The sequence below is a fragment of the Ambystoma mexicanum genome, chromosome 7q (assembly GCF_040938575.1).
Source record: "Ambystoma mexicanum isolate Mex_15411 chromosome 7q, UKY_AmexF1_1, whole genome shotgun sequence".
NCBI lineage: Eukaryota > Metazoa > Chordata > Amphibia > Caudata > Ambystomatidae > Ambystoma > Ambystoma mexicanum.
In genome coordinates this window covers 1,108,992,624-1,109,017,542 of record NC_090941.1, presented here as the reverse complement: position 1 = coordinate 1,109,017,542, position 24,919 = coordinate 1,108,992,624, and the positions used below count along the sequence as shown (strand labels likewise).

The following is a 24,919-nucleotide window of genomic DNA, read 5'->3' as shown; positions in this document are numbered from 1 at the left end:
TGAGTGTGCAATTCCATTGCACAGGTGAAAGGACAGGCAATAGCTGGAGAGCAGACAAAGGATTCAAGAACTACCAATGAGCTCCTGGCAAATGGTAAAAGTCTGCCATGTACCACGCTCCAAAACAGACTAAACTATATCCAGGCGCTGATGAATGAACAGACCTACCAATAAGGTGCCACACAGAACCAGTACCATGTTGTCTCTGGGTTAAACGGCCCAGTTAAACAGATGGGTTTTTTTCAAAGCCTTCCTAAACCGAGCCAAAGACTGGCGGGCTCCAATCTCCAGTGGGAGATACTTCCGCAGCTTGGGTCCAAAGACTCCCAAATCTCCGACCCCCCCCCCCTGGAGACAAATTTTGAACGTGGGACAACCAACAATATAGGCAGCAATATCATCAGCACAGTCCGAAAGTGCCCCGTGGCACATTAATGACGTCATCACCGATGGCAGCACCCAGTCATCAAGCGCTCGCACAAACCTGGCGCCTTAGGCAGGGAGGCCATAGGCTCCTCGGCAGGGAATTAACATTCACTGCTGACTGTAGCCAACCACTGAGGCGCAAAGGAGGTCGGCCTGGTGGGCGCCAGCGCCCTTCCAGGGACCCGGGCTGTAAATGCTCCGCCAGGTACAGTTTGAGACCTTGGTGTTACTGATGCAAGATGGGGTGCAGCAGCCCATTACAGGGTACAGATGGGGGTGTAGATTTGAATTACACAACACTGAACATCCTGTAGGGGTTTACAGGCCCTACAGAAAGGTCCAGTTTGCAATCTACAAGGATATTTAGCCATAGTTGTGCTTTTAAGAAGACTGTGCTTGAAAGCCTCTGGCCACCCCCCAACACACACACACAAGTCCAAATTTTTAACACAATGCAAAGGTGTCTGTTTCGGTGCCGACTACTGGACAGGGCGACGCCCATTGCTCCCATCCTGCACGGAGCCTTTATTGTGGGCGCTGCTGTACACCCTTTAAAGGATTTTGGGAAATTTCCGGGCGGATGAGGCAATGTCCAGCTTCGATAAACTGCACAAATCCAAAATCCATGGACTCAGGAAATTTGATCCCGATTCCCGGCTTAGCATCTCTCTTATCTAGCTGCCTTTTGGAGCCAACGTTACATGTAAGATGATGGTTCAGGCGTGTGAGGCCTTCACAAGTACTTAGTTATTAAAGCTGGACCTCACAAAGCAGTCATTGGCCCTCATTAGGACTCCGGCGGAAAACCATGGGGAATTACCACCCCATTCCACACCATTCGGTATAACTGTTCTCATATCAACATTCGCCACACACTCCACATCATTCTAAGTAATCACTGCTGGTTATACACCACCCAGCCAGGCGTTCTCCTCAGGACTAATGCAACCACATCCGATCTGGATAAATCCCGCCAGAACGAACACATACTCCTGACCTCAACCATCACACCTACTGCTAGAAAGCAGCTATCACACAGATACCGCACGAGCTGTACACATACCCGGTGCTCACACGCACCTTTTGACTCTCTCTACTCTCTCTACTGATATGAACTTCGGTTCCCAAGGGCGTTCAACCTACCAGCGCCTTCAGACCATACCAATGGTATATAAGGCGCTATATAAATGCAAAATAACAATAACAAGGTTGGCAGGGCGGTAATTCCCCATGCCACCATGGCCCTTCCCCATTCCCATTTTTGCCCCATAGGGCATAATGGGAATGGGGAAGGCGGTAAGTACGGTACCGCAAACTGCGGTACCGTACTTACCTCGAGAGTCCCTTTGCAGGCCCCTAGTTCTAGACCAGCCGTTAAGGTCGGGTCCCGCAAAGGGACCTCGTAATCAGACGTTAAGGGTTTAATGGCGCCAACACCTTTTACAGCGCCGTTAACCCCTTAACGCCAGGGTCCTAATGAGGGCCATTGTCTGGCGTTCCAGCAAGCGGCTCAGTGTCACATGTCCATGTTTGAAAATGGACGCCAACGGGAAAATTGTAACACGATCCACAAGCAGCGTAAGGGCACAGAAGAAGGTCTCTAACACAAAGGCGGCATGTTTGGGGCTAAAGACGTCTATAAAGCAAGAGACAACCTGTCTTTCCCTGTTCCCAACAGTGGGTTTCCCTGCCTCAACTAAAGATCTAAGCTGCCCGTCAGGATGTCTGGTAACGTAAAAGTGTCCACCGTTCTGTGTCAAGAAAACCGACTTATGTCCCTTACACTAGAAACTAAAGAACAAAGCAGTACTGTTCTGGTCCCAGGAGAATGCCTCCCATGGGTTATGGTGAAAGTTCCACACAATTCTTTCTTGGTAGGCCAGGAGAATGCCTCCGTTCACCTGACGTCCAGTCTCAGAAAGCCTGCGGGAATGACTCTCTTCCCCAGGAACTGAGTTCCAACCAATGTTTGCTTCAGGGGCCAGGAGAATACCTCCCTTCTCCTGGTGTTTATTCTCAGTCTCAAATAAACTGGGGAATATGGCTCCCTTCCTCAGGCCAAAAAGTCCTAAACAATAGTTTCTCGGTGGGCCAGGAGAATTCCTCTCTTCTCCTGACATGCGTCTCAAACTCAAATAACATGGGTGAAGGTCTCCCTTCCCCAGGCCTGTTGAACCTTCCTCCCGGTCTGGGTTACCAGCAGAAGGACTACCTTCTCCTGGTGATCACAAACAACCTGTTGGAATGACTCCCTTCCCCAGGTCTTATCTTTACTGGTTTTCACACCTTCAACACCAGGTCCCTGACCCTAGCTTCTCTCCTCCTTTCATTTGGCCCACTTGATTCACATTCCTGCATAATTATTGCCGCGAGGAAGATGACTCATATCACTCTCTTGGTTTGGGTCCCTGACCCAGGTTTCTCGCCCTTTCTCTTCATGGCCCCTTGGCTGCCTCACTTGCCAAGTACTGACACAAGAGGGATAGTCCTGCTTGTTATATTCATACAGACTTTTTGCCTCCTGTACCTTCGAGCTCGTACCGGTCCCAGTGCCTCTCCCGTTACCTCGCCTGCCTAGCCGGTTCTTCCTGGGGTCCTTCTTCTACTCAGACTGGCGCACAGGCATCTCCGTGTCTTGGGGTCTTCACCTCGCGGATCTCCTGCCTGGCCCTTGGACTAACGGTATGGACGCTGCCTCTTGCGCTCGCATCACCATTTGCCTGCCTCCCGTTACCGTCTGGAGTCTGTTGGGTAAAGGAGTTCTGTTGTCCTCTTGACTCCGGGAGTGGACTGCTCTTGGCTCCCTCCTGGCCTTCTCTGTGTCCTTCGTGCTTCCTGTGTTTTACAGTCTCTCATCCTGGTTGGTCGTGTGTGTCTGATAGGCAGTCCTTTGGTTTTTAGTGTGTAGAGGGAACCACGCCTTTGCGGAAGTCTACACCGCTGCAGTTCCTTCTTGGTATTGCTCTTCATTGTTCCTGTGTCACACCTCGTCCTAGTGATTACCTGGTCGGTAATCTTCATGCTGCGATTGATCTTCATCTGAGTACTTTCCAGAACCTAGAGGTAGTCTGCCTTATAACAGTAGATGGGTCTATTGTCTGCAAAGAGGTTGGGAGAAGAAGAAAAGGCTGGGGTATGTGGGGGTGTGATGTTCCTATAAGAGCTGTACCTTAGATGGTTGTTCTCCTGTGTGGGGGTCAGTGGGGAGGGGGGAGGGGAGGAGTCCCTTCCCATGAGATCTTCCCGCATTATACCGCTCCCAGAGGGACGATCAGGTAGCGCCCTCACCTCCCTGGCCTCATGGGAAAGGGCTCCCCCTCAGGGAGAAGTGACAACATCCAGTGATTCGTCACAGCAGCAAAAAAGTGGAGCGCTTTCCCACCATATCTCAGCCGGCCAGGAGCGTCAAAATATGGACAACTGCTGAAAACAAACTCTTCTAAGTGTGGAATGCTCAAAGAGAGCCTACAGTCCCCTAGGGGTAGAGAATGCTATATCAGAGTTTACATTTATTGATTGCCAAAGAGGTCCAAGGCCCATATATTCGCAAACATATCCACAGTGATTATAAAATGTGAGATTAGAATGAGAGCAGTGCCTCATTCTTGCTGAGTCACAATGCTCCTTGTGTTTACATTACGTCCTGCCAGCACAACGCTTTCCTTGTTTACGCTACCCCTTGACTCACAGTGCTATTAGTTTACACTGACCATTCACATCACAATGCTCTGCTTGTTTACACTTTGCAGGCGTATCTTCCGGTGCTGGTGGGGTGCCTGAAAAACAATTACGAAGCTTCTCCCTAGAAACCGACCACACCTGTAGTTTCCATTCAATAAAGCCGGCCACTGATGTGTGGAAATATACAGGGTTTCACCATAACTGAAATCAAGAGGGCAGCATTTGGCTGAATTCCGGCTGAAAAGGAGATACTCGGCTTTGACTGAATACTTACTGATCACTCGAAGCCGAATAGTTCCTCTTCAAGAGACATTAAGCACTGCTTTAAGCACTGCTTTGACTGCGTGCCCGGAAACCTTCAGACAGTTCGCGTGTGTCCTTTAATAGGATCATTAAACAAAGGCTGCTGTCCCTTTTTGATTTCATAAAGGCAGACCAGAAGGGGTCGAAGTGCAAATGAAGTTCCTGTCCTTTATGCTTTGGCAGAAAAAGCCTTTCATCAGGTGATTTCTTGGGGAGGGGCGAGCTGGGGCAGAACTCTCAATATTTTTAATGTGCAATGGGATGTCTCTGGTCTAACCTGTATTTTGCAATCGAAAAGTATCGAGCAGGAGCAACAGCTTCAGAAGCTGCTACAGGAAAGTGTGCTTTTTCCTCTTCAGGGTCTTCTTAAATTGCCTGATGAACTGTGTGAGTAATCTGCAAATTACATGTTCTAATCCCACCAGTTCCCAATCCAAGTAGTTCAGGGGATTAATGTAAATGCTGCAAAGATCCCTGCAAGTTCGAATCCCCGTAAAATAGCTCAGGAGGTAGAGTGCTTGCAGCAGAGAACTGTATTTAGCCTGCAGGACAAAGATGCTAAAGTAAGATGGCTCAGTGGGGTGTGTGCCTGCGGCAGGAATGTGCTTGCACCATATGTTACAATTCCTGTCGCACAACTTTCCCCTCCTCTTATGTTGCCAAAATGAGTCCCTTTAAATTGGGTAACACATGTTAGTCAATAAAGAATGTGGCCATTCAATAGATGGACTATTTTACTAAAACAAATTATATTTAAAGCAAAATGCCAGTCTGTGACAGCAGAACATGTCCCTCCCGACGTTAGAGTCTCACTAAAGAGGGATATTTGGATAATAAAGGCAAGGGGGTACAAGTTTACACTTTACAAACATTGGACCAAATGGCTGTACAAGCAAAACAAAGAAGTAAAATATACACCCTTAGATCTGAAATGCAGCACTGTCCCCTCCCAAAAGTCAGCTGAGAACCACTGCCAGAGGAGGGGCTTAGGTAGAGGGCAGTCATTGGCTGTATGACCCAGAGCTCAGTGATTGGTTGTTAGGAGAAAGACAGTTCAGAAATGAAACAGAATCCTTGGAGCCTGACGATGGGGAATATTCATGAGCATGTGAATCCATGCCAGACCCCATGCTGTAGAAGAACAAGTTACTCTCTTACCTGGTAACGTTCTTTCGATGGGATGGTCCGACGACGTATTCCATATCTATGACATATCTATGACATATAATCACCACAGCTGTGCTGCTTCGGAAAATCTTCGGCGTCTGCGTCCTGCGTCGATACGCCGCCCTCGAGGACCTCCTCTGACGGCCAACGACACTGGATGTTATAAGTAGGACGTAGGACGCACGACGCCCATAGCCTCAGTTGTAGTTTTTTCCAAGAACGTGTGGCACCAGTCTTCTGCCAGTCTGACACACAAAGCCTTGCAATCGCATAAGAAATTCTGTAGCGGGGAAGGCAGGGAGGGAGCGATATGGAATAAGTCGTCGGACCATCCCATCGAAAGAACGTTACCAGGTAAGAGAGTAACTTGTTCTTCGAGGGGATTGGGTCCTCCGACGTATTCCATACATATGACAGACTCCCAAAGCAGTACCAATGCAAGGAGGTGGGAAAAGAATTTAGAAAACAAATTCATAATGCCCAAGCAAATTGCGGAGTAAAGGACCACCTTGCCAAAGGCCAGATCCTGCCCACGGATGGAATTGAGGGAGTAGTGACGAACAAAAGTATGGACCGAAGCCCAGGTGGCTGCATCACAGATGTTACGAATAGGAACACCCCTCTGTAGGGCAGTAGAGGCAGCCATACCCCTGGTAGATGGGCCCGCAAGTCGACCGGTGGGTCCTTAACCGCCAAGCGGAAACACTCAGAAATAGCCAGAATAAACCAACGAGACAAAGTCTGTTTCGTCACAGCCTGTCCCAAACGCTTTCCAGAGTAACCAATGAAGAGTTGATCGTCCACTCTGACCCGGGACTTGCATGAAATAGAAAAGCTTAACGCTCTCCTAGGATCAAGCCTATGGAGCCTCTCCTCTTCCTTACCAGGATGTGGAGGAGGATAAAACGTTGGCAGAACAACCTTCTGGCCTAAATGAAATTCCGACACTACCTTCGGAAGAAAGGAAGGACGAACTCTAAGGACATCCCTGTCCTTATGAAACACAGTGAAGGGTGGCTTAACTGAAAGTGCCTGTAACTCACTCACTCTGCAAGCGGAAGTGACCGCAACCATGAACACAGTTTTAAGAGTTAACAGTCTCAAGGGCATGAATGCAAAGGCTCAAACGGAGCACCCATCAGAAACTTGAGAACAAGGTTCAAATCCCAACCGGGCACCTGGAAAGGTGACGGAGGGAACACATTAGTGAGCCCTTTCCGAAACTGAGAAAGTAAAGGAATTTTAAAATAGGAACACTCTTCAGACGTGCACTTAAATATGGACAGCGCCGCCAGGTAACCTTTAATGGTACCCACTTGCAGGCCCCTGTGGGCCATAGAAAGCAAAAAAGACAGAACCATGGGAATGTCACATGCAAAAGGATCCACATTCTTAACCCTGCACCAGTCGCAGAACTTACGCCAACGGCAACGGTACAGGGACTTTGTTGCTGGCCGTCTGGCTGAGAGCAACACCTCCATCACGTCTTCAGAGAGGTCCCAATCCTTATACCTGAACCTTTCAGAAACCAAGCGTGAAGGTTGAGGGATCTGACTTCTGGATGGAGAACCTGACCCCCCTCCCGTGAGAGCAGATTGTCTCGGTAGGGAAGACGATGTGGAGGGCAGATGGACAAGTCGAGAAGGTCTGGGTACCACGTCCTCCAGGCCCACGCCGGAGCAATGTGGATCATCCGGGAACTGAGCCTCCGTAACCTCTGCAGTACTTGTGGGATGACGGGGACTGGAGGAAACGCGTACAGCAGTGGGAATGACCACACCACCAAGAACGTGTCTCCTAAGGCTCCTTTTGGAGGAAATTCCCGCAAGCAGAACCTCTCGCACTTCCGGTTGACACTGGAGGCGAAGAGATTCACTTGAGGGGTCCCCCAAAGGGCGAAGATCTCCAGGAGAATCTCCCGAACCAACTCCCACTCGTGAGAGATCACGCTCTGCCTGCTCAGAGCGTCCGCTGTCTCGTTTTCGTCTCCGGCCAGATGAACTGCCGAGATTGAAACTTCCTGCTGGATTGCCCAGTACCAGAGCTGCATCGCCTCCCTGCACAGAGGACGTGACCCTGCCCCCCCTTTTTGTTGAGGTAGTGCATGGCCACGGTGTTGTCTGTCAGGATCAGGACATTCCTCCCTCGCACAGTCGGCAGAAAAGCCTTCAGGGCTAGCCTGACAGTCCTCAGCTCCAACAGATTGATATGGAGTCTGGACTCCGACGGAGACCAACGACCGCTTACTGTCAACTCGTTGGCATGAGCTCCCCATCCCGTGAGGGATGCATCCGTCACGATCGTCACCTCCAGCCAGGGTACCCAAAATGGAGCCCCTTCATCAGATTGTCTTCGACGGCCCACCACAGAAGGTCCTGGGCGACCGAGGACGGCACCTGAACAGGGTCCGACAACCTGCCGGAGGACTGGGACCACTGGAGCTTGAGTGTCCATTGCAAAGATCTCAACCGCAACCTGGCCTCTGGCACCAGAAGAATGCAGGATGACATGAGGCCGAGCAATCTCAAGAACTCGAACGCTGGGAGACTCTGGGCAAGCTGAAACCTGTGCACCATCTGCTGAATGTGATGAGCCCTCACCTGGGGAGGAAAACACTGCCCCAGGGAAGTGTGAAGCACTGCTCCGATGTACTGGAGCCTCTGAGTTGGCGTCAAATGGGACTTCTTTAAGTTGAGGGAGAAGCCCAGCTTGTGGAGGGAGTGGCAGGTGACTGACAGATGATCCAGGACTTGCTCGGGAGAGCGCGCCCTGTTCAACCAATCGTCCAGGTAGGGGTAGACTTAAATCCCCCCTTTCCTGAGGTGCGCTGCCACCACTACCATGAGCTTGGTGAAGGCCCTCGGGGCGAAGGTCAATCCGAACGGCAGGACCCGAAACTGAAAGTAGGAGTCGCCAACAGGGAAACCTCAAGTACTTCTTGTGCTTTGGATGCATCGGAACATGAAAGTAAGCATCCTTGAGGTCGAGAGACACCAACCAGTCCTGAAGCTGAAGGGCCTGGAGGACTTGAGAAAGAGTAACCATCTTGAACTTGTCCTTCCTGAGGAGTTTGTTCAAACCGCGCAAGTCCATGATGGGTCTCAACCCTTTGTCTTTCTTGGAAATCAAAAAATAAGGGGAATACCATCCCTTGTTCCTCTCCGCTACAGGCACCAGTTCTGCGGCGCCTTTCACCAGCAGGGATTGAATTTCCTGCGCAAGGAGCGGATCTGGACTCTTCAAAGAGAGATTCCCCGGTGGATTGTCTTGAGGCCTCTGCCGGAAAGGAAGACAGTAGCCGTGGGTTATGATCTCCAGAACCCACACATCTGAAGTAATGGCGCGCCACTCTACAAGATGCTGCGCCAGCCTTCCCCCAACCGGTGAACCATGGGACATGGCCTCATGACTGAGCTGAAGTGGCTGCGGCGTTGCCTGAGGGCAAAGAGGCAACAGCCCGAGCGGCCTTGGCACCTCGTGTACCTTGTTTTCCACCTCTGGTACTCCTACGGTGGCTGACTGGCAGCTCCTCTCGCTTTACCAAAGTATGAGTAATAACGAAAGGAACCTCCCCTCCATTACTGTCCCCTAGGACGAAAAGGCAGAGGTTGGCGAACTGGAGCTCCCAACGACTTTGCTGCAGCTTTTGAGGTCTGCAACCTCTCAAGGCTCTCGTCAGCCTTGCTGCCAAAAAGATGTTCCCCGTCAAAGGGCATGTTGAGGAGCCGGGCCTGCACATCAGGAGCAAATCCCGACTTCCCCAACCACGCAAACCTCAGTATTACGGTGCTCGCCGCCATAGACCGGCTGACGCAATTTGCCATGTCCAAACCCGAATGAACGGCCTCACACATGGTATCCTTGCCATCCTGAACCATGGCAAGGAAACCATCCCGTTCGTCCCCTTCGGGAATATGTTCAGCCGCTAAGGAAACACAGTTCCACAGAGTATGCGGGAAAAATGACAAGGCACATACGGAGTTGGCTGCCTGAAGCGTCATTCCCCCTGAAGAAAACACTTTCTTCGCCCAGCCGTCAAAACGCTTGTCAACCCTATCAGGAGGGATGGTGGGATACGACGCCTGCTTTGCCGGGGCCGTAGCCGCCTGCACCACCAAACTCTCCGGAGTCGGGTGCTTGGTCAAGTAGCAGGGGTCGCTACTGGCTTGGCGGTATTTTTGCAGCAAAGACTTGCCCACTGCCGGGAGACTCTCCGGAGCAGTCCAAGCCGCCGCCACCCTCCTCTGTAGAGCCATATGGAACAGCAGTACCGGGTCAGTTGGTGGATCTTGGTCGAGGATATCCATAAGGTCATCCTGAAGAAAATCCCCTGGGGGAGCAGACCATCCCAAGTACTTGGTGACCCTAGATATAAGGCGCCGGTAGGAGGAGTCGGCATGAGTGCCAGGCTCAGGCCTACAAAACTCCACCTCTGGAGAGGTGTCCAGCCCACTGGCATCGTGCAGGGACTGCCTCAGGTCCTCAATTTGGCTATGGCCCGAGAGAATCTCGTCTGGCACCGTATCAGGAACCATGCCATCATCAGAGCCCTCATCCACCTCTGAAATAAACTCAAGATGACGGTAGGAAGGCACAGAATGTGGAACAAAGCCATGCTTGACCTTGGCCAGAGCCTTTCTAGGGGGTTCCACTGAGCCCCAGGGTACCCCTGTCGAAACAGCCTCGAATGGCGTCGAGTGAATCAGCGTCGACGCCGAACGTGGCGCCAACAGCATCAACGGCATCGACAGGCCTCGAGGCCAGAGCCCCGAGCGTGTCCCTCGACAGCCTGGGCGCCGATGGCGTTGACGACTTCTTCGGAGGCGGGGCCTCAAAAGAGTCCGTCGACGACCTCTGCGCCACCGGTGTCAACGTCTTCCTCGAAGACACCGCAGGTGCACACGGTCTCCAGTGCGTTGAGGACCGGGACCTGGAACGGGCATGACGAGAACGATTCCCCTTGTCCGAGCGGGAACTCTCCCGTAAATTGTGCCGACCACCCGAGCCCGTAGGCATGCGAGCGGTGTCTCTCGACCGATCACGACCGACCCCACTCGGAGGCTCGGACGGACCAGTGCCCTGCGATTCGAGAATCGCTAACATTTTCTTCCCGAAGGAAGCCCATTCGTCCGACGTCGCATGCTTGGTGGGATAAGCGACCCGCCGACGGGCAGAGTCCTCGGATGAGGACGGGGAAGGCGACCGATGACGGCGCTTCCGGGAGTGCCTCGAAGAGGCAGAGGAGTGGCGGGACCAACTCCAGGACCGAGACCCACTGGACTTCCGACGACGATGCGGAGAGTCGCCCCTTGAATCGTCAGTCGAAAGCCCTGCAGACCTCTACTTCAGTGGCTTGGACACCTTTCCTACCGACAACAACTTCTTGCGCTCCCGCAAGGCTTTGGACGTGAGCGACTGGCAGTCGACACAGTCATCCGTGTCATGGGCCTCCCCGAGGCACCAGAGGCAGGCGTCGTGCGAGTCCGTCACTGACATCTTGAACCCACAGTCCCCGCACTTCTTAAAGCCTGGACGCGGAGTGGAAGACGAGGTAGAAATCTTCACGAAGAATATACTTCACAATACGAACAGGTTCGAAGAACCGAGAAAGAACAGAAACTCCAAAGAGTTGAGGCGCGCCGAGATCTCCGAAGCGAACACGTTCGCGGAAAAAACAGAGCTGAGGCTACAGGCGTCCTACTTATAACATCCAGTGACGTCGGCCGTCGGAGGAGGTCCTCGAGGGCGGCGTATCGATGTCATCGACGCAGGAGCCGAAGATTTTCCGAAGCAGCACAGCTGTAGTTATTATATGTCACAGATATGTCATAGATATGGAATACATCGGAGGACCCAATCCCCTCGAAACATACCATAAAACACACACAACAAACTAGCTATTCAAGAAAAGAAATTATTTAACTGCCTCTTCTCCTCTCAGTAACTACAGGTAGAAAGCACGGCTTTAGCAACCCAAAGATTTGTTCTCAGTAGCACTCCAGCAGTCAGCAGGGGGCTAGTTGATATTATCACTCCTTTTGTGTTTCAGTGCCTTGCTGGAGCCAGAAGGCTATGGATGGGCAGGCCCTTGAGAGTGAGAGGAGGCCCATCCCAGTCACTCCCCTAACAGTGATTGCACAGACGAATAGTCTGTGTTTGGGCTAGTCTTAGCTATTTGGGCGTAACTATTCAGCTCTGACCGAATATTTGACAAACTATTTGGTAGAATACATACATCGACTATTCAGTACTGGTGCTGGGGCCCACTATTCAGTAGTGGTGCTGGGGCCCACTATTCAGTAATGGTGCTGGGGGCCCACTATTCAGTACTGGTGCTGGGGGCCCACTATTCAGTACTGGTGCTGGGGGTCCACTATTCAGTACTGGTGCTGGGGTGTATGTAAATGCTGCCGGATTAGAGGTACTGGCAGAGCAGTGCCACAGAAGGGAGCTCTAATATTACTACCCGATCTGAAGAGGAGATGCAAGGTAAAAAAAATCCATCTTTTGAATTCATTGAGTTCCTAGTGCAAGGAAGTACCCTATTAGAGGGGGACGAGGGGCTCAGGGAGAGATTGCAAAGAAAGGAAGAGATGAAAGGGATACAGATGTAAAAAGGTAGCAAGCAGGGAGAAGGACCCACAGGAGACAGAGTTCCTACCCTTCCCCTTTAGCTGCCAGCAGGCTGCGTTCCCACCCTCGCCCTCATGGACGCCATATATGAATGACCCCATGCTAGACTGTGAATCAGCCAATACTGTGAGAGAATAACGCAGGCTCGGCCCAGAGCCTGGAGTCGATAGGAGGAGGACCTGTGCGCCTCCACCAATGGGGATACATTTCAGACCCCTCTCACACTCTGAAAGATGTATTTCTCTGTCTCTGGAATGCTTAGGATTTGCTGCCTCTATATTGCCCCAGTATAGCTTACGTGATCATTGCTATATGATACAGTGCGCGTTTTAAACAGTATACAGTCGTTTTGCCGCCAGATTCTTTTTTCGAAAAAAAATCTCAAAGTATAGGAGGTAAGGAGACAGAAGTAGTGGGGAGATTGGGATAAAATAATAGGGATGGGGTCTGGGGGGAGAGGGGGAACCCCTAAATATAGATTTCAAAAACACACTAAAAAAGGAGGAGTTTTTTCAAAGTAATCCTTTCATAAAAACTTAAAAACTGGCGCCAAAAGAACATAGAACTGTTATAAGCACCCTTTTCTTTCCATCTGTCTGTGACCTTTACGCCAAACCTAGGAAACAGATGTGTCCCCTTAGCCCTGTATCACTAATGAAAATCCTTCCGCAGAATTATTGTACTCCCATCAGTACTGTGCAGTAATCACACACTGTGTGTTATAGAGTACGTGTAGGGCAGTGCAGATAGTGCAATCATCCTATTTCTTCACAATGTAGTACAGTACCACTGTCCCCACCAATATAATGTACTAGTCATTAACCTAGCAACACAATGCTGTAATTATCTAACCAGCAATGTGGTGCTGTAGGTACTGCCCCAAACCAAAAGGGTGTCCATTATTGGCTGCAGCAGTGTAATGAGGCATTGCTGGCACCAGCATCATGGTGCAGAAATGGAGACGGGTGTGTTGCTCACCTGCAAGTATTCCCTAACACCATGACGCACACTCATAGTAAATAGGCACCAATGATCCTTCGTGCGCATAGTGCCAAAAATAGTCCCTTCATTATTTATACTATTAGCCCTGTGCGATGTTCCAACCTGACCGATTGCTTAAGATGCCCCTTCTGGAGATTTATATATAGACAAACATTACAAGCCACAGAAAGACTATTACTGGGCAAATATCTTCTTAAAATCACATGCTTTCGAGAAATACATAAACCTATGTTGCCTTTGTCATCCTTGGGTGGGGTGCTGTGTTTAGACAGCGAGTCTCCCATATGTGTATCTTAAGGGCAGGGGTCTGCATCATTTTCTCTGCATATGTTTGAACTACAGCTCCCACCAGCCCAAGCCAACATAGCCAAGAGTGGTGGATCATATGAGTCCTCGTCCATAACATCTAGAAAACTACAAAATAAATAAAACCTCATTTAGGGGACATGTTCAGCACGCGATGACTCATTAAGAATGAGGAGACAAAAATACGATGGGCTTTTTATTGTAATGACTTGGCCTGATTAGAGGACTTTGGGGGGAAAGAACACCTAACATCTATGGGCTAAAAGGCAGTGGAAATGGACCTCATGGGAGAACCATTTTCTCCAGTCCTACTAAATGACAGCCCATTTCAGCAGAGATTACAGTCTTCAAGACCGGTGGGACAGCCAGCTCTGCCAGGCATGACTCCTGGGGGTGTGCGGGGGGGGGGTGCAAAGGGTGCTGAGCAGAACTGTCAGGGGAAGGGCCTGGATAAAGCAAGGATGTGCATGAACAAAGGAATTGTTGGAATGTGGGGAATATATGCGTGGGTGATGTATCAAGATTGTACTCGAGGGCCGATCCATGTTGGGTTTTCAGAATAACCCTCATTAATATTCATTAGATACATTTGCATACAATGATTCTAAATGTATGCAAATCTTCCTTCATGAATATTAATGAGGGATATCCTGAAAACCTGTCAGGATCCCGGCCCTCGAGGCCCGGAGTTGTACAACCCTAGTCTAGAGGTCAGGTCGTCAGATCCTGACCCCGGTAGAGGGAAGCATTGGGTGATTGTCCTTTTGAAACTGATTGATTGCACGAGGGCTGGTGCAAGGCTTTTGTCACCGTGGAGAAAGTGCCATCTTGACACAACTAGATCCGTCATTTCTAGAAGTAGAGTGGGGGGTAAATCTCTCTCTTTGGCAGGAACCTCCCTCTGGAATGGCCTCCCCGCCTCTCTCAGACTTGAGCCAGATCTCCTTAAGTTACGGAAGCGGCTCAAGACCCTGCTCCTCTCCCTTCCCTCTCGCCTCCCCATGCTAATCCCCGAGTCTGTCTGCTACAGGGCATCCGGCGCCAGCGTCCAGTCTACCTCGGCACCAGCCCCAACCTAACACTGCCCTTCCGGGCCCTTTCCCTGACTAGCCAGGAGGGCATCTCCCTGACCCCCCCCCCTCACCCCCGAGTCTGCCCATCCACCTCCCTTCCCGCTCTAGTCAGTGTTTCCCCGTCCATCCACTGGCAATTGCCCTCTTGGGCTCCCCCGGCACTTGCCTCAGCCTGGGCCTTCCTGCCCCTGCCCCCTCCCCCATTTCCCCTCCCCCTCCCCCCCCTGCACTTCCCAGCACCAGTATTATTCAGTACTGGTGCTGGGGTGTATGTAAATGCTGCCGGATTAGAGGTACTGGCACTGTCACAATCTGAATGTCACAAGGCCGAGTAGGAGCGTTGCTGGGTTTTAATCCCCACGTTGATGGTGGGGGGGGGGGTTGTAATGAGGGTGGAGCCAGGGAGGGCCTTCACTGTTGAGGAAACCTACCCCTTGTTAGGAAATGTGGAAGTGGCGTCACAGTCACATGACAGGCGAAGCACGGTTCTCAGACTGACAGTTAGGGTGTCCCATGTCCAGATGCGGACCATCTCCAGATGTTCAAAATCACAGAGCACTCGGAGGGCGACGAGTAGAGGGGGAGGGTCAGGCGGGGCTGGAGCCAGCTCGGGCTTTGTGGCCGACCACAGCTTGACCCTAAAAGTGAGTCAATGAGCACTGGGCCCGAGCTGAGAGCTGTCTCTTCTCCCCACTTCGTGGTCTGGGAGACACTCGCTGCCCCCCAGCGGGGATTAATTCCCCCGGAGGGCAGCCCCTCCTTGCTCGCCTGCGGACACAAAGGAAGGAAGGGGTCACGGTGACCCCCTTATTGATCCACTATGAACAATCCTGCTTTTAGCGCCTCGTTCTTAGCAGGTGAAGTACGGACACGTTCATATGTTTGTGAAAGACCCTCTGTATCTCCCCCCTTCCCCCAGCTCAAATCTTGTTTTTAACCGCAGTGTCTGTCCCTCTAAATTGTGATCTTGCTTCAGGCTCCCCCCCCCAGTCCTTCCATGGTGCAGCTATTTTTTAGGAAGCAGAAAAGGGGTTCTCTTTTGTGGAACACAGCATATTCTTCAGAGCATAACCTGGTCTTGCTGTGTGTTGCTGTCTTGAAGGTACAGAATGGAAGCTGTTCTTACATTGCCTGATGAGCAGACTAAAAGCTACAATCGCACTCGCACATATTTCGCAGGTTGGTGTAGAATCTTGCAAGTAACAGTTTAACTCTTAAAACCCATCATTTAGCAGATATGTGGGCACACACTAACATGTTCCTTTCCATCCAGGCGGTGCTAGATGGGCCCCGTTTATTCCCTGTGCATGCTGTTACTTGAAGTCCCGGATTTCACCACCTAATATCCAGGACTAAAAGTCTCAGGATATAAACAAAACAAAAAAACAGGACTGGACTACCATCTTCTGAATAGAATGGAGCATGTTGATATATATATATTGATGGGTTACTTGATATTTGTGTAACATTTACTGCCATTGTTATGGACAGCAAGCGCTGGTATAGGCAGATGCTGGCTCGGTTTTTGTTTTGGCACTAGGAGCCCTCCCCCATGGAATCTCTGGCTCTCCCACCTCTAGCGATGGGTATGCGGTGGGGGAGGGGTGCGTTAGGGCAGTACAGTAGTGTGTTTGCCGATTAAAAGCTACACAGATCAGGAGGGTAGAAAGTAGCCATGGTAACCGAGATGGATGCTTATTTGCAATGTTGATTGTGGGACCATTGTAAGGAAGGGGGGTGTAGATTGTAGCCATGGTGACCGAGATGGATGCTTGTGTGGTTGCGGCCTGTAATCATTGTAAGGAAGGGGGGGTGATGTAGAATGTAGCCATGTTGACAAGAGTTGGATGCTTGTGCGGTTGCAGCCTGTGGTCATTGTAAGGAAGGGGGGGGGTTGTAGAATGTAGCCATGTTGACAAGAGTTGGATGCTTGTGCGGTTGCAGGCAGTGGTCATTGTAAGGAAGGGGGGGGGTTGTAGAATGTAGCCATGTTGACAAGAGTTGGATGCTTGTGCGGTTGCAGGCAGTGGTCATTGTAAGGAAGGGGGGGGGTTGTAGAATGTAGCCATGTCGACAAGAGTTGGATGCTTGTGTGATTGCAATGTTGATTGGTTCTGTGATCATTGTTATTGTGATGGGTTATTTATAAGGTGCTTAATACCGACAGGTGTCCCCAGACCTGGGGGAATCGAACCATTGTTGCTCAACATTGTCTTGCTTCCAAGACGAGCATGTTGCCCCTGAGCTATCGTCCCGAAACAAAGGAAGGGGGGGATGTAGAATGCAGCCATGGTGACCCAGTTGGATGCTTCTGTGGTTGCGATGTTGACTGGTTTTGTGGTCATTGTAAGGAAGGGAGGTGTAGAATGTAGCCATGGTGACCGAGTTGGATGCTTCTGTGGTTGCGATGTTGATAGTATGAGCATTGTAAGGAAGGGGGATGTAGAATGTAGTCATGGCGACCGAGTTGGACGCTTGTGTGGTTGCGGCTGGTAATCATTGTAAGGAAGGCGGATGTAGAATGTAGCCATGGTGACCGAGTCGGATGCTTCTGTGGTTGCAATGTTGGTAGTGTGAGCATTGTAATGTAGCCATGGTGACCGAGTTGGATGCTTGTGTGGTTGCGATGTTGATAGTAGGAGCATTGTAATGTAGCCATGGTGACCGAGTTGGATGCTTCTGTGGTTGCGATGTTGATCGTGTGAGCATTGTAAGGAAGGCGGATGTAGAATGTAGCCATGGTGACCGAGTTGGATGCTTCTGTGGTTGCGTCCTGTAATGATTGTAAGAAGGGGGGGATGTATAATGTAGCCATGGTGACCGAGTCGGATGCTTCTGTGGTTGCAATGTTGGTAGTGTGAGCATTGTAATGTAGCCATGGTGACCGAGTTGGATGCTTGTGTGGTTGCGATGTTGATAGTAGGAGCATTGTAATGTAGCCATGGTGACCGAGTTGGATGCTTGTGTGGTTGCGATGTTGATAGTATGAGCATTGTAATGTAGCCATGGTGAGCGAGTTGGATGCTTCTGTGGTTGCGATGTTGATCGTGTGAGCATTGTAAGGAAGGCGGATGTAGAATGTAGCCATGGTGACCGAGTTGGATGCTTCTGTGGTTGCGTCCTGTAATGATTGTAAGAAGGGGGGGGATGTATAATGTAGCCATGGTGACCGAGTCGGATGCTTCTGTGGTTGCAATGTTGGTAGTGTGAGCATTGTAATGTAGCCATGGTGACCAAGTTGGATGCTTGTGTGGTTGCGATGTTGATAGTAGGAGCATTGTAATGTAGCCATGGTGACCGAGTTGGATGCTTGTGTGGTTGCGATGTTGATAGTATGAGCATTGTAATGTAGCCATGTTGAGAAGAGTTGGATGCTTGTGTGATTGCAATGTTGATTGGTTCTGTGATCATTGTTATTGTGATGGGTTATTTATAAGGTGCTTAATACCGACAGGTGTCCCTAGACCTGGGGGAATCGAACCATTGTTGCTCAACATTGTCTTGCTTCCAAGACGAGCATGTTGCCCCTGAGCTATCGTCCCGAAACAAAGGAAGGGGGGGATGTAGAATGCAGCCATGGTGACCCAGTTGGATGCTTCTGTGGTTGCGATGTTGACTGGTTTTGTGGTCATTGTAAGGAAGGGAGGTGTAGAATGTAGCCATGGTGACCGAGTTGGATGCTTCTGTGGTTGCGATGTTGATAGTATGAGCATTGTAAGGAAGGGGGATGTAGAATGTAGCCATGGCGACTGAGTTGGACGCTTGTGTGGTTGCGGCTGGTAATCATTGTAAGGAAGGCGGATGTAGAATGCAGCCATGGTGACCGAGTTGGATGCATGTGTGGTTGCGTCCTGTAATGATTGTAAGAAGGGGGGGATGTATAATGTAGCCATGGTGACCGAGTCGGATGCTTCTGTGGTTGCAATGTTGGTAGTGTGAGCATTGTAATGTAGCCATGGTGACCGAGTTGGATGCTTGTGTGGTTGCGATGTTGATAGTATGAGCATTGTAATGTAGCCATGGTGACCGAGTTGGATGCTTCTGTGGTTGCGATGTTGATCGTGTGAGCATTGTAAGGAAGGCGGATGTAGAATGTAACCATGGTGACCAAGTTGGATGCTTCTGTGGTTGCAATGTTGATAATGTGAGCATTGTAATGTAGCCATGGTGACCGAGTTGGATGCTTGTGTGGTTGTGGCCTGTAATCATTGTAAGGAAGGCGGATGTAGAATGTAGCCATGGTGACCGAGTTGGATGCTTCTGTGGTTGCGATGTTGATCGTGTGAGCATTGTAAGGAAGGCGGATGTAGAATGTAGCCATGGTGACCGAGTTGGATGCTTCTGTGGTTGCGATGTTGATCGTGTGAGCATTGTAATGTAGCTATGGTGACCGAGTTGGATGCTTCTGTGGTTGCGATGTTGATAGTATGAGCATTGTAAGGAAGGGGGATGTAGAATGTAGCCATGGCGACTGAGTTGGACGCTTGTGTGGTTGCGGCTGGTAATCATTGTAAGGAAGGCGGATGTAGAATGCAGCCATGGTGACCGAGTTGGATGCATGTGTGGTTGCGTCCTGTAATGATTGTAAGAAGGGGGGGATGTATAATGTAGCCATGGTGACCGAGTCGGATGCTTCTGTGGTTGCAATGTTGGTAGTGTGAGCATTGTAATGTAGCCATGGTGACCGAGTTGGATGCTTGTGTGGTTGCGATGTTGATAGTATGAGCATTGTAATGTAGCCATGGTGACCGAGTTGGATGCTTCTGTGGTTGCGATGTTGATCGTGTGAGCATTGTAAGGAAGGCGGATGTAGAATGTAACCATGGTGACCAAGTTGGATGCTTCTGTGGTTGCAATGTTGATAATGTGAGCATTGTAATGTAGCCATGGTGACCGAGTTGGATGCTTGTGTGGTTGTGGCCTGTAATCATTGTAAGGAAGGCGGATGTAGAATGTAGCCATGGTGACCGAGTTGGATGCTTCTGTGGTTGCGATGTTGATCGTGTGAGCATTGTAAGGAAGGCGGATGTAGAATGTAGCCATGGTGACCGAGTTGGATGCTTCTGTGGTTGCGATGTTGATCGTGTGAGCATTGTAATGTAGCTATGGTGACCGAGTTGGATGCTTCTGTGGTTGCGATGTTGATCGTGTGAGCATTGTAAGGAAGGCGGATGTAGAATGTAGCCATGGCGACCGAGTTGGATGCTTCTGTGGTTGCGATGTCGATCGTGTGAGCATTGTAATGTAGCTATGGTGACCGAGTTGGATGCTTCTGTGGTTGCGATGTTGATCGTGTGAGCATTGTAAGGAAGGCGGATGTAGAATGTAGCCATGGTGACCGAGTTGGATGCTTCTGTGGTTGCGATGTTGATCGTGTGAGCATTGTAATGTAGCTATGGTGACCGAGTTGGATGCTTCTGTGGTTGCGATGTTGATCGTGTGAGCATTGTAAGGAAGGCGGATGTAGAATGTAGCCATGGCGACCGAGTTGGATGCCTGTGTGGTTGCGTCCTGTAATGATTGTAAGAAGGGGGACGTAGAATGTAGCCATGGTGACCCAGTTGGATGCTTCTGTGGTTGCAATGTTGATAATGTGAGCATTGTAATGTAGCCATGGTGACCGAGTTGGATGCTTGTGTGGTTGCGATGTTGATAGTATGAGCATTATAATGTAGCTATGATGACCGAGTTGGATGCTTGTGTGGTTGTGGCCTGTAATCATTGTAAGGAAGTGAGGTGTGGAATGTAGCCATGGTGACCGAGTTGGATGCTTCTGTGGTTGCAATGTTGGTAGTGTGAGCATTGTAATGTAGCCATGGTGACCGAGTTGGATGCTTCTGTGGTTGCAATGTTGATAATGTGAGCATTGTAATGTAGCCATGGTGACCGAGTTGGATGCTTCTGTGGTTGCGATGTTGATAGTATGAGCATTGTAATGTAGCTATGGTGACCGAGTTGGATGCTTGTGTGGTTGTGGCCTGTAATCATTGTAAGGAAGGGAGGTGTGGAATGTAGCCATGGTGACCGAGTTGGATGCTTCTGTGGTTGCAATGTTGATAATGTGAGCATTGTAATGTAGCCATGGTGACCGAGTTGGATGCTTGTGTGGTTGCGATGTTGATAGTATGAGCATTGTAATGTAGCCATGGTGACCGAGTTGGATGCTTCTGTGGTTGCGATGTTGATCGTGTGAGCATTGTAAGGAAGGCGGATGTAGAATGTAGCCATGGCGACCGAGTTGGATGCATGTGTGGTTGCGTCCTGTAATGATTGTAAGACGGGGGGGTGTATAATGTAGCCATGGCGACCGAGTCGGATGCTTCTGTGGTTGCGATGTTCATCGTGTGAGCATTGTAAGGAAGACGGATGTAGAATGTAGCCATGGTGACCGAGTTGGATGCCTGTGTGGTTGCGTCCTGTAATGATTGTAAGAAGGGGGACGTAGAATGTAGCCATGGTGACCCAGTTGGATGCTTGTGTGGTTGCGATGTTGATTGGGTCTGTGATCATTGTAAGGAAGGGGGATGCAGTGTCCTGCTGGCCATCCATGAATGCTCTTAGAATCTGATACAGGCTTGTGAATGACAACCCAGGAGAATGTTGCGAGCGCTTGGTGTGCCAGTGCTCTGGATGTGCACGTTGGGGGGTCAGGGATGGCTGGCGTGTGGTCTCAGCGTGTATGCAGCGGGATGCTCGCAGCTGCTCTGTGTTTGGGCTAGCACCAGTCCTCTTCTTGTTCCTACACAGCCCTCCCCTGTGACCTCTCTGGTGAAGCCAGTTAAGTACACCACCAAGGCGGCCTTCTTCTCGTGTCAGAGTCACGACCCTCAGTTAAGAATCCTAAACTATTGTCCATGCTTTGCACGGGTTTAGACACAATGGGCCTCATTACGACCCAGGCGGTAAGTTACCGCCTGGGCCGTGACTTTACCACCATGGCGTAAACTACGTTTACGCCATGGTGGTTGGCGGACTTACCGCCCCATTCCGACCTTGGCGGGGCGGTAAGTCCCCAATCCCCATTTACCCTTCCCCATTCCCATTTTTGCCCCATAGGGCATAATGGGAGTGGGGAAGGCGTTAATTACGCCACCGTAAATTACGGTGGCGTAATTAACTCCATGGTCCCTTAGCGCCATGGATTTTAACACCTGCTAAAAGCAGGTGTTAAATCCGCCATGGCGCTAAGGGACCTCGTACTCAGGCGGTAAGGGTCGGCGCTGTTTACGCCGCCGTAAAACCCTTACCGCCTGAGTCGTAATGAGGCCCAATCTGTGGACATGTTGGGCTTTGGTAAAGACACCTAGAAAAGGTTCTGAAATACAAAATAATGCGCCTGTATGTGAACAAAGCACTTTACAGGGGGCAAACCAACAGGAGAGCAAACCTAAGGGTGTGTGGGGGCACACATGCACGTTCTACTGTGCTCGTGAAACTCTTCCCCAGACGGTGAATGCATAGCGCTTTGAAGCCGCAGCTGGTTGGCAGTCTACCGAGTGCAGTCAGCCACGCTAACTAGTGCAGTCAGTGGCTGCGTGCTGAGCCTCGCGCTGTGAGGAGGTAATTCCCAAAGGTGGGGTGAGGGCCTCTCCCGTACCTTGTGCTTGACCCCGCAGATGGCCTCCAGGTCGTGGATCAGCGTGTTCTTGCGCTGATGTAACGCCTTCTCCAGGTCTTCGAAGGTGCCACTGATTTCGGAGATGGCGTCGTTCTTCCGGTCTATCAGCTGCTTGCTGATCTCGGCCACCAGCGCTATGGAGCACGTCAGCTGTGGGAGCCTGCGGACAGAAAGAAGACGTTAACCCCATCCTGTGTGACGAGAGGAAGCAGCGCCGAGAGACGGGACGGGGTGTGCGAGGAGCTCTGCAGAGAGATGCTGCGGCTGTGAGGTGCACAGAACAGATAATGGCACATGCGGTGGCTGTGAGGTTCAGAGGACAACCTAAGACAGGGGAAGAGGATGTCAGCCTCGGGAGCCTAGAAGTACAGAGGCTGAAGCTTTAAGATTCAGAGAGAAGAGTCATGAGGATTCATAAAACATAGAAAGACACGCGCAGAGGATGTCAGCTTCAAGGAGCCTAGAAGGACAGAGGCAGGAGCTTTAAGAGCAGAGAGAAGAGTCATGAGATTCAGAGGACATAGAAAGACAAACGCAGGGGATGTCAGCTTCGGGGGGCCTAGAAGGACAGGGGCAGGAGCTTTAAGATTCAGAGAGAAGAGAAACGAGATTCAGAGAACATAGAAAGACGCATGCAGAGGATGTCAGCTTCAGAGAACATAGAAAGACACACACAGAGGATTTCAGCTTCAGGGAGCCTAGAAGGACAGAGGCAGGAGCTTTAAGAGCAGAGAGAAGAGTCATGAGGTTCAGAGAACATAGAAAGACGCATGCAGAGGATGTCAGCTCAGGGCGCCTAGAAGGACAGAAGCAGGAGCTTTAAGATTCAGAGAGAAGAGACATGAGATTCAGAGAAAAATAGAAAGACACATGCAGAGGATGTCAGCTTCAGAGAACATAGAAAGACACACACAGAGGATGTCAGCTTCAGGGCGCCTAGAAGGACAGAGGCAGGAGCTTCAAGATTCAGAGATAACGAGAGACATGTACAATAGCTGCCAGATTCAAAGAGCGGAGGGGGAAAGGAGCAGAGGCTGTGAGAACCAGGAAGTAGAGAATGACGGGTGTAGCGACTGAGATTCAGAGTGAGTAGAGAATGGCAGGGGGTGTAAGGTTCGGAGAACATAGAAAAACACAGGCAGGTGGTCTAAGATTCAGGGAGCCTAGAAGTAAAGAGGTAGAGGCTGTGAGATTTAGGGAGCAGAGAAGGACAGGGGCAGAGGCTGTGAGATTCAGGGAGCAGAGAGACATGGGCAGATGATGTGAGATTTAGGGAGCAAAGAAGCATGGGCAGAGACTGGGATTTAGGGAGCAGAGAAGCATGGGCAGAGACTGGGATTTAGGGAGCAGAGAAACATGGGCAGAGGATGTGAGATTCAGGGAGCAGAGAGACATGGGCAGAGGCTGTGAGATTCAGAGAGCTGGGATACATGGGCAGAGGCGGTTCACTGATGGGAGCAGAGGGACATGAGCAGAGGCTGTGAGATTCAGGGAGCAGAGATACATGGGCAGAGGCTGTGAGATTCAGGGAGCAGAGGGACATGGGCAGAGGCTGTGAGATTTAGGGAGAAGAGAGACATGGGCAGAGGATGTGGGGTTCAGGGAGCAGATGGACATGGGCAAAGGCTCGGAGCGGTCACAAGTAGAGAGTAGAAGCTATGAGAGGCAAAGGGAAGCAGAGAAGGGCAAAGGGCTGGGGGATTCAGAGAGCAAGATAGAGTTTGAGAAATGCAACAAAATGTAACAGCAGAAGTTGAGACAAAGGAAAGGAAGAAGCAGAGAGTGTAACATTTTGCGAATAAGGGCAAAGGGAGGAAGAAGCAGAGGGTGTGACAGCAACAAAAAGGACAAGAGGCTGTGTGGTGCAGACAGAAGCAGAGTTACAACTGCAGGCTGTGAAATGCAAACAAAAGGGGAGCAATGACTGCAGGCTGTGAGAAGCAGACAGAAGAGGATGGAGAAGTAGGGGTGTGCAATTTAGAGAGAAAGACATTGTAGACGAGGTTGCAAGATTTACACAGCAGCAAAGGAAGGTTCACGGGATGCAAGTTGCAGACAGAAGCAGAGTAAAGACTGCAGTCTGTGGGATGCAGACAGAAGCGGAGTAAAGACTGCAGGCTGTGGGATGCAGACAGAAGCTGTGGGATGCAGACAGAAGCTGTGGGATGCAGACAGAAGCGGAGTAAAGACTGCAGGCTGTGGGATGCAGACAGAAGCTGTGGGATGCAGACAGAAGCGGAGTAAAGACTGCAGGCTGTGGGATGCAGACAGAAGCTGTGAGATGCAGACAGAAGCGGTGTAAAGAGCGCAGGCTGTGAGATGCAGACTGCAGCAAAGTGAAGACAGCAGCAAAGTGAAGACTGCAGCAAAGTGAAGACTGCAGCAAAGTGAAGACACAGTCTGTAAGATGCAGACAGAAGCTGTGAGATGCAGACAGAAGCTGAGATAAGAATGCAGGCTATGAGATGCAAACAGAAGCGGAGTATTGACCTGCAAGGTGTGAGATGCAGGCAGCAGAGGCGGACAAAAGACACCAGCGGGGTTTGGGGGAGGGCAGGGGGTTATGTATCGGACAGTAAAAAGCAGACAGCAGAGGAGCTATCCCAGGCTGGGGATTCAGACAGAGGCAGAGGAAGGGTCAGCAGCTCGGGTATGCAGACAGAAGCATGTGAGGAATTGAGGCTTACGGAAGCGGGAGGACGGTTAGAGG

The 24,919-nt window shown here is 50.5% G+C and overlaps 1 protein-coding gene across 3 annotated transcripts in view; it reads right to left on the bottom strand.

Annotated features, from left to right (window-relative positions):
- The window catches only part of TRIM3 (tripartite motif containing 3), a 551,630-nt gene that overhangs the window by 179,657 nt on the left and 347,054 nt on the right, over positions 1-24,919 (bottom strand). For all 3 annotated transcript variants that reach the window (XM_069640490.1, XM_069640489.1, XM_069640491.1), the window contains exon 5: positions 22,189-22,369. In XM_069640490.1, the coding sequence (XP_069496591.1) occupies positions 22,189-22,369 (181 nt within the window). The remainder of the gene's footprint in view (positions 1-22,188; positions 22,370-24,919) is intronic.